General features: G+C 39.1%; 2 protein-coding genes across 2 annotated transcripts; both read right to left on the bottom strand.

Moving 5' to 3' along the window:
• Positions 1 to 2248: 2248 nt before the first annotated feature.
• LOC100892045 (UDP-glucuronosyltransferase 1-2) lies at positions 2249 to 6733 on the bottom strand. The gene is made up of 3 exons (XM_031000106.1): positions 6546 to 6733; positions 3050 to 4323; positions 2249 to 2358 (listed from the first exon to the last, which is right to left on the bottom strand). The coding sequence occupies exons 2-3, from the start codon at positions 3918 to 3920 to the stop codon at positions 2249 to 2251; spliced, it is 981 nt and encodes a 326-aa protein (XP_030855966.1). The 5' UTR covers positions 3921 to 4323; positions 6546 to 6733.
• A 3347-nt stretch (positions 6734 to 10080) lies between these two features.
• Positions 10081 to 15577, bottom strand: LOC586804 (UDP-glucuronosyltransferase 2B1). The gene is made up of 4 exons (XM_786569.5): positions 14595 to 15577; positions 13001 to 13232; positions 11130 to 11349; positions 10081 to 10500 (listed from the first exon to the last, which is right to left on the bottom strand). The coding sequence occupies exons 1-4, from the start codon at positions 15480 to 15482 to the stop codon at positions 10212 to 10214; spliced, it is 1629 nt and encodes a 542-aa protein (XP_791662.4). The 5' UTR covers positions 15483 to 15577; the 3' UTR covers positions 10081 to 10211.
• Positions 15578 to 18241: the final 2664 nt, after the last annotated feature.

Here is an 18241-nt window from a genome sequence, read left to right as displayed (position 1 = left end):
GTGTGTAAATTTAAAATATGATAGGTTCATATTTGATGCCTAAACTGACAATCCGTGATGCCCGCGTCACACTATTCCGAATTTGACATAAGATGGACACACGATGAAGGAAAATTCCAAATTCGACTCTGATCGGAAACACATCGGGCCATATCGGGCCATTCGTGAGGGCATCTGAGGCAAGTCGTATGACCGCCGGTCGATTTTTCAGGCTCCGGCAGCAACTTCGTGAGCGGTGGCAAAATTTGTGCCGTGCCAAAAAATTGCCCGAAGACCTTGCGAAGGTTCATTTTCGTGTTGTATGCGTGAGTCCATGTTGCCCTTCGTAAGGCCATCGTGAGGGCACCTTGTCAAATCGTGTCATCTTCGTAATTACTTCATGTGATCATCGGTGCCATCGGGCACTAATCGCCTCACGAAGACAATACGAAGGAAACAAAAAGCTGCCCGAATGTCTTCGGAAGGCAACACGAATACGTGAAACCCTCGCAATGCCATCGTGTAGCCATCGTATTAGAGTGCGATGACATCTAGATGGGACCACGGTGTCGGCGAAGACATCCGAATTTAAGTAGCGTTTCCCATGTGTCATGGTAACGTGGACATAATGTTGCAATAAGCTATATTTCTCGTATCTATACGGATTTGTTTTTCAGATTCAATATTTTTATCATGTTATGCAATGTTTTATATGATATTATGTGTTTTTAATTTTGTTTGTAAACTTTTGTAATTCGGCTAAACGCCGCGATGAAAGTTTTATTTGAAATAAACCATTTTGAATGAATGAATAAATGAATATAAAAAGCCAGCCTCTAAGCCAGAGGCTTTTTCAAGTACCCCAAAAGTGCACTTTCTTACGAAGAAAAAGTGCCCCTATAACTTTCTAAGAAGTGCCATTTTATACAGAGCAAAAGGGCCCATTTTACTTTAAAAAGTTCCCATTTCACTTTTGACAAGTGCCCCCTTCATCTCTGATAATCACCCTATTCAAATTTGAGAGGTGCCCCTTTTACTTTGACCAGTGCTTCTTTTCCTTTGTAGGAAGTGCCTCTTCCACTTTTAATAACTACCCACTTTAACTCCCATAAGCACACTTTTTATTTTCACGTGTGCACCTTTTCCAATCTAATAAGTGCTCCCTTTTCCGTATGATAAATACCCCCATTAAAACAAAAGAGCTCCTTCCCCTTCTCATAAATGCCCCCTTTTCACCTATTAAAAGTGTCCCTTTTCATTTTCATAAGTACCCCTTTTCATATTTAGTCAGTGCCTCTTTTCGGCAGGGGCGATAAATGCCCCTTTACACCTCTGACAATTTCCTTTTTAATGATGATACGTGCCCCTTTTCCTTTCTAATAAGGGACCTATCCCCTTTTCATTAATTCCCATTTTCAACCCTTATGAATGCTTCCATCAAAATTTGATGGGTGCCCCAATTCCGTCGACGAATTCCCATTTACCATTCTCATAAGTGCCGTTTTCAATTCCTGGTGAGTGCTTCTTTTCAGGTATAAGAAATAAGTGTCTTATCCTTTTCGATAAGTGTCTCCTTTTTTTCTCTTTTCAAACGTGCCCCTAATTTATTTTAAGTGAATATTAAGGCGATTTCTTCCAGAGCTCGCTCGCTACACTCACTCGCATTGATTTCATAGATGATATAATTATGTTACTTATCAAAGGTTTTTTCAGTCTTTCGTTATGAGAATGTGAGAATAACCCCATCAGTATTGGATTTAATTATCTTTATAAGATGTAATTTTTTGGACTGCGACCTCACAAATTTAACATTTTTCCTCGCTCGCATATGAATATTCAGACCATCATACCCAACTGCAAAGTATGATGCTTAAACAATATCTTGTATGATGCACAAAGAGAAATAAATATTGAAAGCATCCCTGTTAATGTAACCACAGTGTATAAGGGTACAAGCCAATGTCTAATAAATTGTATATTTTCGATTTGAGATTTCCCTTTGTAGGTGCCCTTTTTTCCAGAAAGTGCCCTTTTGTGTTGGTCCCATACCCTAATTTGGAAGTCGCTCCGACGCCCCTGCTCTGAGTATCATTAATTTCCGATCAGCAATTGAATTAACCACCGTCGGTCGAAGGTTTTATACCATCGGGAGGTCACGTGACGCCTTCGTGACCTAGTTGGAACGCATCGTAATCTCAATACGACGTCGTGTAGCCATTGCGTGGACTTCGTGTGACCTGCAGGTAGGCCTACACTTCTTATTACAAATTCACATCTTCGTGTTGCCTTCGTGAGTGGTTCGGGTGCCATCGTGTGACCTGTTGTAGGCATCGTACTTGCCTCGGCTGTTGGTTGGCTGTTGACTAAGTTCGGGGCCATCTTCGTGGGAAGTTCAAATTTCCTTAATCGTGTGTCCATCTTATGTCAACTTCGGGACAGTGTGACGCGGGCATGAAAGAAGGAAGTTGAGGCAACAATGTTATCGACCCTTTTTATCTGTATATTTTTGGGGTGCATGGTGTTTCCAATGGTGTATTTCAGACACAATCATAACAAAAAGTTACAGCCCACGAGACAACAGCCTACCGTACCGACGATAAAGGCCTCCTAGGTCTTCTATAGACTTTTCAGTGACCGGTGCACTAGACATACGGCCCTATATACGAGACAGACCTACAGCTAGATCAAAACTTTTTTTTATCTTGCCACATTTAGTTCTTTGATCCGTCGGTTTCGTGTGCTTTCGTTCTACTGCGGTTACTCTGTAATACAGATATTTATTGCGAGATAATTATCATTATTTGGGGGAATACAAATGGAAAGTAGCTTTTAAATGAAATCATAAGATTAGCAATTTGAGTGGTGATGTTCATTCGGTATTTCAATCCATGATAAAGATTCATAAAATTACAAAATTATTAAGTTTCTTTTTTAGATCCCAATACACTGACCTGTTTAGCGATTTATTTTGAATTCATTAAATGTATGTATTATTGTTTGCGAGATATTTTTTTTTATCAGCACCAGACACACTCAAGCCAAAGAATTTGATAAAATAAAAAGCAGGAACGTACCTTTCCAAGAAGAGCCGGGGCAGCCACTGTGAGACCACCAACAGGAAATACATTGGGTGCCAATGGATAGATAAATTCCGACGCAAAGTCAACATTTGTCAAATGAAGGTCAAAATCGGAATAGCTATGAACAAAGTGTATATCGGGAAATCCAAGTCTCTTTCCTATTTCAGAATAAGGAGCGTAGAAGAAGAACTCAGCTAGAGCAGCTACAAATGTGGAATAGCATAGATTATAAAGTCTTTGTGCAAAAGTCATGTTGTTTGGAAGACCTGTTGTCATTTCTGTTTGGTATGCATAGTTGAATGATGAACCTGACGCAGATAGAAAACCACTCCAAGGAGGCGTGGGTGTGAATGCAATCATCGCTACAGAGTTTTCATTTCTTCTTAAAATCTCCCTGATCAGGAGTCCACAGGGCCAAGCAATATCCAACATAATTGCGTCGAACCCTTCTAATCTAGACTCAAATTGTTTATCCGAAAGCAGTAATTCACAATCATCGGCCATGCGTTTCGAAACTAACTTCATCATTTCCATAAACTGCTTATCCTGGTCGACGAAAGCTAGACTATTCAAGGTTTTGAACATCTCGCGTACTTCATGGTCGGGTATAGGATGCTTGAAAACTTCGTAGGAAAAGTTGGAGAACTTCGGGTTCTTTGCTCGATGTTCGTAGTAAGCGCTACTTATCAAGAAAGTCACATTGTGACCGCGTGCAATTAACCTTTGACCGATGGCCGATGCTGCTAAGAAATGGCTACCCTCGCCGTAGACTGAAGACACGAAAATGTTAGCAGCTTCAACGTTGCAAGAGTTTGTATAACTTCCCACAATGAGAAGAAATATATAGACAAGAGACGCCATATCAACTTACTATCAATCCAACGTTTCGGGTCACGTACAATTACAATTCGATTCTTGTATATGCCGATATCCCATAGGTAAACAATTCGAGCGTTATGTAGTTCAAATCAAATAGATATAACCTCAACACTAAGAGACTGAAAGGCAAGTGCAAATGTGTGTACACAGTGACCTAACAAAACACGCTTAGTCGATGATTCCATAACAACAAAATATCAAGTTCTATACATTCAATTTTCAATCCATCTATTTTCCAGGTTAAAACAATGTGAACACACGGGATCAGACTGTAGTTGAGGTCGTTGACAGAATATAAGATAAAGGCTTCGATGGGAATATATATTCGTTTTTTTTAATATCATAGATCTTCGATTTCAACATTGACTCCGTGATTCCGTGAAAACTGTAATCGAAACATACAATGAAAGTGTCATAAGTACTTGTAACATACATTTCTGAGAAGATTTGATCTTCTAGTTTTGAACAGACCATAAACCCATGATTATGATAATCCCTTTAAAATATCAAGAAGTAATTATGCTTCATGTCACGATGCATTTACATTACATTCAAGTTGTATTGTTCAGTGTAATACAACGATAAAACAAATTATAAAATGGGTTCAAGAATGTAGCCAATGAGAAGCGTCAAAATGGATCACGTGACCATGCATTAGTTTTTACCATATGCACGGTTCCATATGCATGGGGTGCATTTTGGTGATAACAACCGTGGATAAAGGTTACGGGGAGACATATTATGGCCTTGCTAAGTAACAACAGTGGCGGATCCAGGGGGGGCGGGGGGCCCGGACCCCCCTCCCCCCAGGGAAAAAAACGTGCTTTTTACCTTTTCTGGGCGATGGGCCCCCCCCCCCCTCCCTGGCGCTCAAGGGGAAGGGGGGTGCAAATTTTTAAATTTTGGAGGGACAAAAAAAAAATGTGTTCACTACCCCCCTCAGCAAAGATTTCCCACAAAAAATATGTTTGAAGAGATATATTAATACATAATTTAGGTTTTCTGTTGTTCACGGAAAACCCTAAATGTTGTTATTCTGTCATCAATATTCGACTTTAAACACAGTTGTATTCGAAAATCCTTGCAGAAATGCGTTTCAAATAAATTCCTCTTTCACATAATGATACAATTTAGATCAAATTTTGCCATCAAATTTTTGGGGCTTCCAACTTTAGAGGGATTTTAAGCATCATACTTTGCAGTGAGGTGTGATGGTCTGAATATTTATTTGCGAGCGAGCGAGAAAAAAAAGAGGAAAAACAGAGGAAAAACAATCCTAACCATTAAAGACTGAAAAGGTCTTTAATAAGAAACACAATTATATTATCCTCAAAAGCTTTGGATGAAATTTTGTGGTGAAAGGAAAAGGGGGGTCATATCCAAAGTTAAAAGTACGTATTTGTCAAACCATATTCTTTCACATGATTGGTAATAAGAGCTTCCATTTCCTTTTATGAGAGAGGGCGTTTCCAAAACTACTCTTTACCTTCAAAGTAAAATGGGGACCTCTCAGAATTGAATAGTGGCAATTATCATCGGTGAAGGGGACATTTATCAGAACTTATCAGAATGTGGAACGGGCATAAAAAGGGGCACTTATCTAAAGTAAATCGGGGCACCTTTCCTAAGGGCCCCTACAATTGAAAAGTGGGGGCACTATACCCCCCCCCCTCCCACCGGATCCGCCGCCTGTGATGGTACATATGGTCTGAAATGACACCAAACAATGTATGTGCTCTTTGAGATTAATATGATATAACTTGATTAGACCATGCAGAGGACAAAATGATTGGCTGCTTAAAGGTAATACAAAGTTTTGGGAGATTCCGAAATTAGGTGGATAGTATTTCTTTACAATTTTGATATATTAAGATGGGCCTGTGGATGTATTATAAGCACTAAAAAATTCAGCCCCTAAAACTCTTCTGCTTTTGAGAAAAATTGAATACAAACATTTACCGGTGCTCCCGGTAAATTTTGATAAATTTCAAATAGCGCCTACGGTCGTACAATGGTGGCTGCGACCTTGAAAATCTCAGTATATGTTGTTGTGATATATAATTTCCAAACGAGAATAGCTAATCGGTCGATTTTAGACAAGAAACATTGTTTTATAGCTTAATTAATATATTGACCTAGAGGGAGCTATACAACATAAAGAGTTTATTATTTATAATTTCATAACTTTAGACTCGATTTCAACAGCGAAAACGATCACTGAATATATCGTAGGATCGCATATGCTTCCAATACGTTCATTTGAACCAAATTCATGTGCCCATACCAAAACTTTGTAATACCTATAACCTTATCCAGCATATGATTTACGAAACGTGTTATTTGTCACCAAATAATAGACTAAATTCAATTTATATCATCATGTAATCCTGTTTTTATATAGCGACTCCGACTTGTAGCTAATTACCCGACAGTGCACAGTCTACAGTCAATGCGTTTGCTAATTTCATGCATGCATACGTATACATGTGCACCGTATATGGTACATAGTCATTGCCTACATATATTACTGTGCAAAGTTCACTGAGCTAAGACCAAAATAAACTCCTTTCAAGTTATAACTATTAATGAATCAATATTTCAACTAACCTCTATGCCTCTATATTTGACCTTTAAGAAAACTTAAACCCATGATCCTCTGGATACAAGCATTGAAAATACGTAGCAGTCTCGTGTAGGCCTATATACGGGTTCGAAAATATAGCTAGCGCTCGTACATGATCACGTGATATCCGCCATCTTGGTAGTCCTTTGCTGTGTTCGCCACTTTACAAAGTACTATGCCGTTTTTGTATTGGCTTAGTATCAATATATTAACACATGAGAGATATAAGCTGAAGTTAATGATTTAACGGTAAGAAAGTTTCAAGCCAAGAAAGGAATCCCAACTAGCACATGTATTATGCGCCTGCAGGGGCGGATCCAGGAATTTCTTCCCGGGGGGGGGGGGGCACACGGGGGGTAAGTTATATCTTTTTTTTGGTCCCAAAAAATAATCGCAACGACTCAGCCAGCCGCTGAATAAGCGGGGGGGGGGGGGGGTGAGATGACATATATATATATATATATATATATATTTTGCTCCCTAAAATTTGAAAATCGCGCCGACCGCAAATTCGCTCAGTGGGGGGGGGGGGGTAGTGCGCACTATTTTTTTGGGGGGAGGGGCGGGGGAGGGGGCGCGGGGGCACGGATTGAAAAAAGGGAGAAAGTGTAGAGAGCGTAGTAGGAGAGACACTTGAGGAAATAGCAGAGCTATGGATAAAGAAATTGACATTATCATTTTTGTTACTGTTATCATTATTATTATTATTATTATTATTATTATTATTATTATTATTATTATTATTATTATTATTATTATCATCATCATCATCATCATCATCATCACCATTATTATTATTATTATTATTATTGTTATTATTATTGGTATTATTGTTATATCACAGTTGCTGATTTTCATCAGGTGTGGATTCAAGAGTAGGATATTAGGATACTTGTTACCGAGTGATCTTCATGACATAGCCTATAGGCTATCACGGAGATTGTATTGAAGGGCCGGGGGGGGGGGGAGGCGCTATGCCACTGGCCTATCGAGTTGGACGACATGGGGGGATCAAACGAGTAGATGAGGTTGTGGGAGGGGGGTGTAGTTTAATATTTGTTTTTATCTCTTTTTATCTCTCTTTCCGTAGCTATGCTAAAGTCTTTTTGGAAGAAAAAAAGCAATCGCCTTTTCCCCATATAATACGGGGTATAAATTACACATGTCGCAGTCATGGCAGTAACGACAGTAGTCGTAGTAGCCGTAGTAGCAATAGCAGTAACGGCAGTAGTCGTAGTAGACGTAGTAGCAATAGCAGTAACATTATTACAAGTAGTAGAAGAAGGAAGAAGAAGACGAAGAAGAAGACGAAGTAGTATAGCAGAAGTAGTATTACGAGTAGAAGTATAGTAGTATGAGTAGCAGTGATGTTACTGCATGGTAGCAATCACTTTTGTTTTCAAAGGTTTTTATCCTCTTTTCTCACTGAAAAAAAATTGAACATAATTTATAACATTGTATACAAAATAACAAAATAATCTTCACATAGGTCTAAATAAATTTGCAAGTGAACTTTTACATTTCCATATAAGGTTACAAATAATGTTACACATTTACAGATGGAAAATATTCACATAAACAAAATTACATTTTCACATTTTAAACAAATCGCAAATAAAGTTTGTACTATTTACTCGACCATTTTGCGTATAAATTTCAAATTTGTTTTCCACAATATTTTTTTTTTTTCTTAAATTTCTTCAGAGAAAAAAGAAGGGTTACGATAAAAAAAAAAAAGATAAAAAGATTTTAAAAATTAGTAGTCTAGTAGTAAAAGCTAGATACAGGCATAGAAACCTCCATCGAAAACGTATTATACGAACCTTGACAAGAGGAGCCGTAAGAGTCGCTGTGAGGCCACCTACAGGAATAACGTTGGGGGCTAAAGGATAGATGAAGTCTGATGCAAAATTAATGTTTGTCAGGTGAAGGTCAAAATCGGAATAGCCACGAACAAAATGCACTGGAGGAAGTCCCAGCCTTTTCCCTATTTTCAAATATGGAGGGGAGAAGGCAAGCTCTGCTAGAACATTTATAAATGCGGATATCAAAACATTCTGAAGTCTCTGTACGAAATTCATCCTGCTGGGAAGGCCTGTTGTGAACTCTGGTTGGTAGGCGTAGCTGAATGACGAACCCGACGCTCGGATAAAACCACTCCAAGATGGCGTGTGGGATATCGTGACCATGGAAACATAGTTTGAAGAGTTTCTGTCTCTTCTTAGAATCTCTCTGATCATGAGAACACAAGGCCAAGATATATCCAACACCATTGCGTCCATGATTTCTAATCTGGCCACAAATAGTTTATCGGAAATTAGGTATTCACAGTCATCAACCATACGCCCTGTCAACAACTTCATCATTTTTGCAAACTGTTGGTCCTTCTGGACGAATGCCAGAGTGTTCATGGTGTGGAACATCTCGCGCACTTCATCGTCGGGCACAGGATGCTTGAAAATCTCGTAGGAAAAGTTCGAAAACTGTGTATTCTTAGCACGATATTCGAAGTAAGCACTACTGATCAAGAAAGTCACATTATGACCTCTTTCGACTAAACTTTGTCCGATGGCTGACGCCGCTAAGAAATGGCTTCCCTCGCCGTAGAGCGCAGAAACAAAAACATTAGCAGCCAGAACGTTGCAAGAGTTTGGAAAAGTGGAAAAACTTCCCCAAACTAGTAGGAGAAACATACTGAGAAAAGACGCCATGCTAGCTAGGAATGTAACCTTGGTGTTACGTAAGCACATCAAATAGAGTTATCTCAAATGTTTGTGTGAACAATGAAAAAAAAATCTTTTGTACAAGATGAAGACTAACAAAGAATGTCCTTTGAGCGTTGTTCACAGCATAATAGTAAAATGTGGCACTTAAAGATAACCCTCGTGTAATCATGCTTTTGTAAATATGTTAAATCAGATACCCTAATTATATAAACCTATGAACCGGGACATACTTTTTAGTAGATACCCCACTTTATTGATTGATTTATATGATTGTATTCTCTGTTATAACTATTATCATGTACATTATGTTTTCTATATTGTATGTTTAGTTATAATATTATGTTCAATTATGTTATCTTTGATAAAGTGAAATAAATAAACTTGAAACTTGAAAATTGAATAGCTTTAGAAAGACACTAATAAATACACCCAAAAGAAGGTAATAGTAGACGTAAAGCACACTATAGTTTATTTACGCTTAGAAGTAGCCGATACATTGCAAAGAGGTCTCACTCTTGCTCAAAAAGTGTCAATCCAAGCAAGTTTCATCATTAGAAAATGTTATATTTTTCTACATGGGGAAAATCGATATTAATGTGCCAACATCGTTTTTACAATAGAAAAATCAGATGAGTAACAAGAATTGTTATATGTAGTTTTCTTTCCTATCATTACGTGAAATAGATATAATATATATATATATATATCTGATTTTGCAGAAATGTAATTCTTTTACATTTTATTTCTGTCCTTTACCTTCTCCCCCTCTCCCCCTCCCCCTCCCCCCCTCTCTCTCTATATATACATGTATATATATCTTTTTTGTATCTTGTAAATCCATGTTGTGGACTGAAATAGTTAGGAATATACATTTATCAAACAAGTAATATCTCTATTTTGCTCTATTTTCATCTTTCATTAACATTAATCACTTTTATCTTTACTCTTATTTGCAAATACAACTTTACGGCAGCATCTTAAACAAAATAACAACGTATAAGTAAAGATGGCCAAAAGTAGACAGGTTATTGAAAAGAGGAATGCCAAAACATCAATGCTGTGATAAACCACAAATGAAAGTTCACCGGCTGGCGACCTGAGGTATTCTCCGCCATATTTGATCACGTGATCTATCCAGAATGCTGCTCTTTCTCGAGCTGTCATTGGGTTGTTCCTGTTGACTGCCGAGACGTGTTTTGCGACTTGGGCATATCTGGATGAAGTAAAATGATAATTGAGTAAGTTGGTGGATTATGTATCTGTATTTAAAAGAAGGTTTTTGGTATGATTATGGTAATGAAACGCAGGCACATAACCACGGGGGCACGGGGGGGGGGGGGGGGCGTGCCCCCAAATATTTCCAAGATCGGTTGAACTTTTTTAGACCCCTCCCCAGGACGTCGATCGGTCATGTATGTGCCCCCCCCCCCCTTCCCCAACATCAAACTCTGGCTACGTCCCTGATGAAACGGGAAATGTTGCAAAGAATGGAAAGAATCAAATTCAAAGGTGGATTTGTACACGTATAATTTTATAATAATTAATCAATAATTAAATTTAAAAAATCAAACCTATTAACGAATAAAAGTTTCTGCGGTGAAGTACTTGAAATGGCAAGTTTTATAAGAGATATTTCTATTCACGGATGCCAGCAAACTTAGAGAGTATTAAAAGTATGAATATATACCTTCTGAAAGAAACAATACATATTCATATTTTGTGTACAAGAATATGAAGATCAAGACGTATGTACTACAACGTTATAGTCTTCTAGCCCCATGAGTCCCCCCCCCCCTCTTCCCTTGAGACTTGGTGTAAGAACTTTTATCAATATAACCTTACTTTGAATCATTAATGAGGTCGGTGAGTGTCTCGTATATGACGTCAGCGTTCATGGTGTTTTTATCGAGTTTTCGTCCCATCCCTCTTGCTACGACCCTGGCTGCTACATCATACTGGTCTCCATAGAGGGGAATAATGGCGATGGGAACTCCGTGATAACAGGCTTCTTGGAAACCGTTGTTGCCTCCCTGGTACATGAACACTCGGGTCTTGGGATGGCCTGTTTGAGGAAATTTGATGTCATTAATAATAATAATTATAATAGTAATAATATTTCTGCTTATATAGCGCTTAATACATCGACAATTTCCGAGTTTCTACGCGCTTTAAATATTACCCCGGTCATGGCTTGAATCATATACGTTGGGCATGGGTTATTTGATGATGCTTTTACTAGATTAAACGTTAAGGCGATTAAGTAAGGTTTTTTTTCTTCTTCTCCAGACCGACTTTTAAAAGAATTATTTTGCCGGAAGGTAGCATTTGGTGATGTCTGTTGGAACATAAGAACAACAGCACATGGGGTTTCGGAACATAGGCCTACTGTAGAAACGTCAGCATGTGAGAATATCGAAACAGAGGAAGTCAGGATGTTGGAACATAGGAGTGTTAATGGAACATATAGGATTCGAAGCATAGGAACAACAGCGCTCAGGGTGTCTGTACATAAAGATTTCACAACACAGGAACGTCGGACGTCGACAACCAAGGTGTCGGAATATAAGGATTTTGAAATGTAGGGACGTCAGCATCGGGTTGTCGAAATATCGGAATTGTCAGTAAATCAAGAAGTCAAAATAGGAACGACGGTATAATTTGACAGCGTCGAAACTTAGGAAAGTTAGAGTATATATGGGAATGTCGGATTAACACTTGACTTATTGAATGGCAAAATCCATGAGCCTTAAAAACTCTATAGTTTGCAGTACTCAAAGGTACTGGACTACATGCATTACAGGACAAATTCATTAATTCAACTAGCAACGGAATATCATCAAATAACGCTCTCTTAATATAGTAAGTAACAGTTTCTTTCTTTTAATTCATAGGGACATTAGTTTGGTGGTTTGACCATGCATAGTTCACACGTGACCTTATTCGCGGACAGCTCCATATCCATAAAAAAATTGGTAAGATTTTAAAAATCTGATATCACCAATAAAAAGAGGAACAAAAAATTACCCTCGTGACGAATTTTTTTTTGGAATTAGTCGTGATATTATGAAAATATTAAAAAAAGATCGGCAAGTTTGGCAGTCTTTTGCGTTCGCTCTGAAAAAAAATGAACTTACCGACAAGGGTCTTTAAATCTACATCTGGGGAGCATTTCACAAAACTTCTAATCAGTGACAAATGACAGTTTTTGTTATAAGCTACTGAAATCCTTGCTCCTGATTGGATATCAGCAGATTTTTCACTGATTTTTGTCACTTGTCCTTAAAAAAAGGCTTTGCGAAACGCCCCCTGGAGAGAATATGAATCAAAATTATCAAGAAAGGTTTTTAAAAATGATACCCACTGAATATATGATACAATGATTTAAAATTTATGCAATTGAATCACCATTGATGGATTGTTTTTTTGGGGTATAAATCACCTGTAAATTCTCGGCCGCGAGACATTTTAAGACATTTTCTTCAGTTGTGACTAATTCCGATCCGACATGGAATTTTGAGATTGCGATATCGCCGGAATTCTTTTGAAAACAAAATACCTAGTTGCACCCATTTTGTAGTTTTAAATTGGGACGTTTCTTTTTATGTTAATTGATCTAAAAAGATTTGTGTAGAACATGATAAAATATGGATCGAATATCACATTTCTATTTTTATTAAATTGTCCGCTAACTTTGGACACCCCATCATACTTACCAAGTAAATCGTTTTGTGGTACCCACGGAAATATCTTGATGTTTGGTGATAATTCCAAGCCTGACGGCGGATCCACCAACTGCCAAATTACCTTCTGTGGTAGCTTTCGGAAAGTGTTGGCAAACATTTCAACAAAGCCCGGTGTGAGTTTAGAAACAGCAGAGAAGTAGGTGCCTAGAGTAAAAAGGATGACACCATCTTCCCCCGAACTCTGCATGAAATCCTCCAAGTCCTTTACAGAAATATATAATATATGGGAATGGAATAACTCAGACATCGTTTTGATTCTAGGATATCTACCTTCGGTCTAGGAAAACTACCTGATACATGCTAAAGAACAACTACCCCCTGGAAATTTATCCCTGAGCAATAAAGCATTTCAAAAGAAATTGAAATTTTAAAAGCTTTAGGAAATAGGTAAAGGAATGTCGATGGATCCAGATTTAGTGCCACAATGTTGTGCTTATTTATTGGTAAATTTATTTCATCTTATAGATCTGCACATTATAAAAAACCCTGTCTGTTTGAGTTTAATTTCCATTCAACGCATTTAATTCATTTAAGAAATTTGTGCTCATGCATTAATAAATTGCTATTCTCATGTCATTTTAAGTGCTGACTCTTTCGAATGCTCTCTCTCTTTCTCTCTCTTTACAGTGCATGCCATGTGATAATCATTTATATACTTCTAAATCAATCCGTCTGTCTATAACATACAGAAAAATTAACAACAACAAATAGTTAATTAAAAAAGAAACCCAGCGAAATAATATGATAATTATGCTGAGAAGATTTTACTTCTTTTATCATTTTCAAACATAGATAATCTTTCTCAGCATATAATTATTATTTCATATGGTTTCTTTATTCAACATTGGTTGATATATTATTCTGTATGCTATAGACAGACGAATAGATTTTGAAGTAAGAATGTTTATCACATGGCATGCAGTGTAAAGAGAGCGAGAGAGAGAGAGAGCATAAGGGAGAGTCATCACTTGAAATGAGATGAATATAGCAATTTAGTAATGCATGATCACAGGTTTCTTGATGGATTCATCGACATAGTTTGACCTGTTTCCCGAAGCTTTCAAACAATCCATTTCTTTTGAAATAATTCATTGTTCATGAACAACTACCAACGTCCACGGGGTAATTGTGTCTCAATGTAAATTTGGTATTATGGATAGGGTGTTGTCGGTGGTTAATATAAGAGAGTAATTGTCATCGGGATAGTTGTCCAGGGTAGTCACCACGATGAAAAGTTTTTGTTAGCACAAACTGCATTAGTGCAAGACGGAGGTGAAATATCATTATGTATCACGTCATTTTTATGTAAATATCTCATTATTCTTATGGTAATCTTTACCTTAATAATGGATTGCGTATTTAAATTAACATCAGTCTCCTGTCTTGATTATGGCACTAAAACGATTTTAACGTTTTGATTATTCTTGTTTCTTTCCACATACGAATCACTGATTCATTTCGCACGACAAATACTAAATAGACCTTTTTGTGCCTTAATCTACATTAATCATTTACGCTTTTGTATTATTTTGGTGCATTATAGATGGGCGTGTAAAGCTTATACCTGGTCTAGTTGCTTGGCTGGTGAGGCAGTAAGTCCACCGACTGGGATGAAATTAGGAGCGAGAGGAAACGGAAACCCAGATGAAAAATCCATGCTTAACAGATTCAAATCGAATTTACCAGGCCAATTAAAGAAGTTCGCGATTTCAGGACTGAGTCCGACGTTCCTGGCGACCTCAGAGTAGTAAGGCATTGTGTATAAATTTCCAAGGGCAATGAACATTGCGCTTTGCAAGATGTTGGACGTCCTCTGGAAGAAAGTCATTCTGTTGGAGAATCCTGACATAAACTCTGGCTGGTAGGAAGGGTTGTAAGCAGATCCCATGATGTACAGGAACATTGCCTGTGGAGGGCACGGACTCACTGATACTGCTGTTATGTTCTTGGTACGATTCAGATTCTGTTCTATCATGTCCTTGATTATGATTCCACACGGCCAAGTGACGTCCAGGACAATGACGTCGATCCTCTCAAGGCGCTTCATCAAGGCACCATCTTTCAATATCGCTTCGCAGTCTCTCGCTAGGGTCATCATGAATCGTGTAATAGTGTCCATCAGCTGGCTCTGTAACCCCTGAAGTGCCAATGTGTTGAAATGAAAAAACAAATCTCTCACTTCTTTAAGGGACCGGTCGTGGTGTTCAAAGATCTCGAAAGAAAGGTTGCCGTATCTTGGATCGGTCGCACGGTGCTCGAAAGCTCTGCTGATGAGACATGTCACGTTGTGACCCTTTTCAACCAGTCCCTCCCCAATGGATGCACCCAGCATAAAATGGCTACCCTCCCCGTATAATGAGGATATCAATATATTGGAGGCAATAGCATTGGACATTATTCCAAAGAACAGTAGGCATACCCAACCCCACGTTGATGCTAAAATCGACACCATCCTTGACTAGTTCATTAAATTGAGTGGGATTGAATGATTATGCTGGTCATACCCATGCATGCATGCATGTCCAGTGTCTATACACACCGGTATAGCACATCGTCATTGTAAGAGTAGGAGCGTTTTAATCTCAATCACTGCATTGTATTGAGATCAAAGTCCATACTTTACCTCAACAAAATAATCTCAAGGTTTTTTTAGGCTTATCAAAATAATCCTGTCATTGTGAATGAATGGAGCCTGGTCAGCGTTTCAAGAAACCGTCGTATGTACAAGTTTACCGACATCCAATGTAAACGCAAAACTCGTTTCAATGGGATTTCTACCATTTGCAGGCCAAAAAATGAAAAGGTTAAATTCCAACGGCATTTGAAAGATAATACTAATTTAGAACTTTCCTAAAAAAAAGGGGGGCTTGAAAATGTCTTAAGTGGGAAAATAACGACTATTAGTTGTCGAATCGACTAGGCTACCAAGACAGTAGGTAATAGTCTGATTTTCATACCATTGTACCGAATTGTACCGAATGGTCGTACTTTTGTGCTGCGCAAAGATTCAATCAGTTTAATTTTGGCCATTACAAGAAGTGGGTTATTGATGTAGAAAAATGTTATTATACCCTTTATAGCTCGAATTATGTATGTTATTACCAAAGAAGAAAAAAAGCCAGTCAGTCACTCAATAGTGTCTGACAGTGAAGTCTAGCAAGTAAACGGGTTTCCTTGCATAATCTGAATATTAGGATACTGCTAACGTTTAAATTTCACAGATAGGACATCACATAATCATAATTCCTGCAAAGTTCTACAGAATTTGATGTTGGCTGCAAAAGGGACATAATGGTTCCCACCTAGCGGAGTTACATTGCCGAGTTGTTTTGAGTTGCCTCAAAGCAGCACTCGTACTCGCAAAAACTCGCGAAAAGCTCTTCTTGTTACTCGGGATAACTCGCGACAACTTGGCATGGCTCGGCGTACGCGTTAAATCTCTCCACGACTCTCCTCGAAGTCGCGAGCACTTCCAAATTTGTTGAACGTGTTCAAAATTGTCAATGGCATCCTTTAGCACACACACACACACACACCAAAAATGAGGGGGGGTTAACTTTAACCTCCACCCCCCCCCCCCCTCCCTGCGTACGCGCCCAGGGGCGGATCAAGGGGGGGGGGGGAGTAAAACAGTAAAACGGCGCGATTTTTGGAAAACAAATTGTTAACCCCCCCCCCCCCCCCCCTCTTGGCAAAAAGCTTGATCTGCCCCTGGCGCCTGTTCGCATTACGAGCTTAACGCGAGTTTAGATCGAGTAAGGGGACTTACGGCGAGTTTTGTATGAGCATGAGCAGAGTGCAGGGCGAGCATGACGAGCGCACCACGAGTACGTCAGCTTGCCTACGAAAACGAAGTGATTTTCCATTTTCCAGAAGTATTTCTCGGCTGAATGTATTTCCTGCTTTTCGATGTGAGGTCCAACGCGGGTTACCGGTTCATAAAAGATCCCATTTTCCTTTGCAATAAGTGTCCATTATCCATTCTCGTAATTGCCATTTTTAATTTCTAGTAAGTGTCCCTTTTCAAGTACGAGAAGTGCCCCTTTTCACTGTTGATATGTGTCTCTCGCCCCCCCCCCCCCCCCCCCCCCCGCCCCCCCCCCCCCCCCCACTCCGCCATTTGCTTCTCAAAATGCTCGTATTTCGGCCTTCTCAATTAACAACCATGATCTTGCCCAAAACTTCCTTTGCCATATTCTTGTCTCCTCCTGAACAATTCTTTTTTGGCGGCGCCTCCTTGACAACAGGGTCGCCCCGATTGTGCAAAAGATCAAGGCCTAGCTGGCATAGCGGTCTGCTTGTGGCATCCATCTTTTGGAGGGCGCCAAAATTATGCATTTCCCACCCCTTGATCGCAGATGCCTCATAGAAAACTCTTAAGAAGATCTTAATACTCGTTGGTAGATCGGTACAAGCCGTAAACAGGCCATCTTGCTCGCCGTTCAGTCGTAAATCCATCGTAGGAAATGTTGCGTCGTAGATCACTCATGCAAACATTTTTGTAAATTTTCAAGCAAGTTCAAGCAAGTTACGCACCATGCAGCTCGCCACAACTTGAGGCTCCAACTCGGCTAAGTGGGAACCTTGCTTCCAGGCGCGGATCGGCAGGATTTCTTGGGGGGGGGGGGGGGGACCCAAATTTGAAATCAATTTGAAATTTAGTGTGCTAAAATTTGAACATCGTGCCGGCCAATATTGCGCTCACTGGGGGGGGGGGGGGGGGGGGGGGGTAGGGAGCACTATTTTTATTTTTTTGCTCCCGAAAATTTGAAAATCGCGCCGGCCGATAGTTCGAAAAATGGGGGGGGGGGGGGGTCAGTGAGCGCTAATTTTGTTTTTTGGCCCTGAAAATTTGAAAAATCGCAACCCAGGGGGGACCTATGAAAAGTGATGCCCCATCATACATGGATTCTCCCGTCATTGCTGCTGAATATGGTGACTCCACTATGAACAACAAATTCTAAAGGATTTAGAGTAAATGGAAGTGGAGCTAATTAGCCCTGAAATTAAAACTAATATACTCAGTGGCGAATCTAGGGGGGGGTGCAATTTTTCAAATTTTCGAGAACCCCCCCCCCCCCCCCCCCCAAAAAAAAAAAAAAAAAAAAAAAAAAAAAAAAAAATTAGTGTTCACTAATAATAATTATTTTAGAACAAATCTGTTGAAAATTGTAATTTGTATTCTGTATAGAGTTTACCTACGACAAGGTC

This window comes from Strongylocentrotus purpuratus, unplaced genomic scaffold (assembly GCF_000002235.5).
Source record: "Strongylocentrotus purpuratus isolate Spur 01 unplaced genomic scaffold, Spur_5.0 spur5_scaffold_6, whole genome shotgun sequence".
Classification (NCBI taxonomy): Eukaryota; Metazoa; Echinodermata; class Echinoidea; order Camarodonta; family Strongylocentrotidae; genus Strongylocentrotus; species Strongylocentrotus purpuratus.
The sequence above is the reverse complement of the archived record's forward strand: the minus strand, read 5'-3'. Positions and strand labels throughout refer to the sequence as shown.

What these genes read in the sequence shown, in the direction of transcription:
- LOC100892045 (XM_031000106.1), bottom strand. Translation starts at nt 3,920, where the DNA reads ATGGCGTCTCTTGTCTATATATTTCTTCTCATTGTGGGAAGTTATACA. An exon ending in GGCTCTTCTTGGAAAGGTAC is followed by an intron (nt 2,359 to 3,049) that starts GTTCCTGCTTTT and finishes CTTCCCACGAAG; the next exon opens with ATGGCCCCGAACTTAGTCAA.
- LOC586804 (XM_786569.5), bottom strand. Translation starts at nt 15,482, where the DNA reads ATGGTGTCGATTTTAGCATCAACGTGGGGTTGGGTATGCCTACTGTTC. An exon ending in CAGCCAAGCAACTAGACCAG is followed by an intron (nt 13,233 to 14,594) that starts GTATAAGCTTTA and finishes ATTTCTGTAAAG; the next exon opens with GACTTGGAGGATTTCATGCA. An exon ending in ACCACAAAACGATTTACTTG is followed by an intron (nt 11,350 to 13,000) that starts GTAAGTATGATG and finishes TTCCTCAAACAG; the next exon opens with GCCATCCCAAGACCCGAGTG.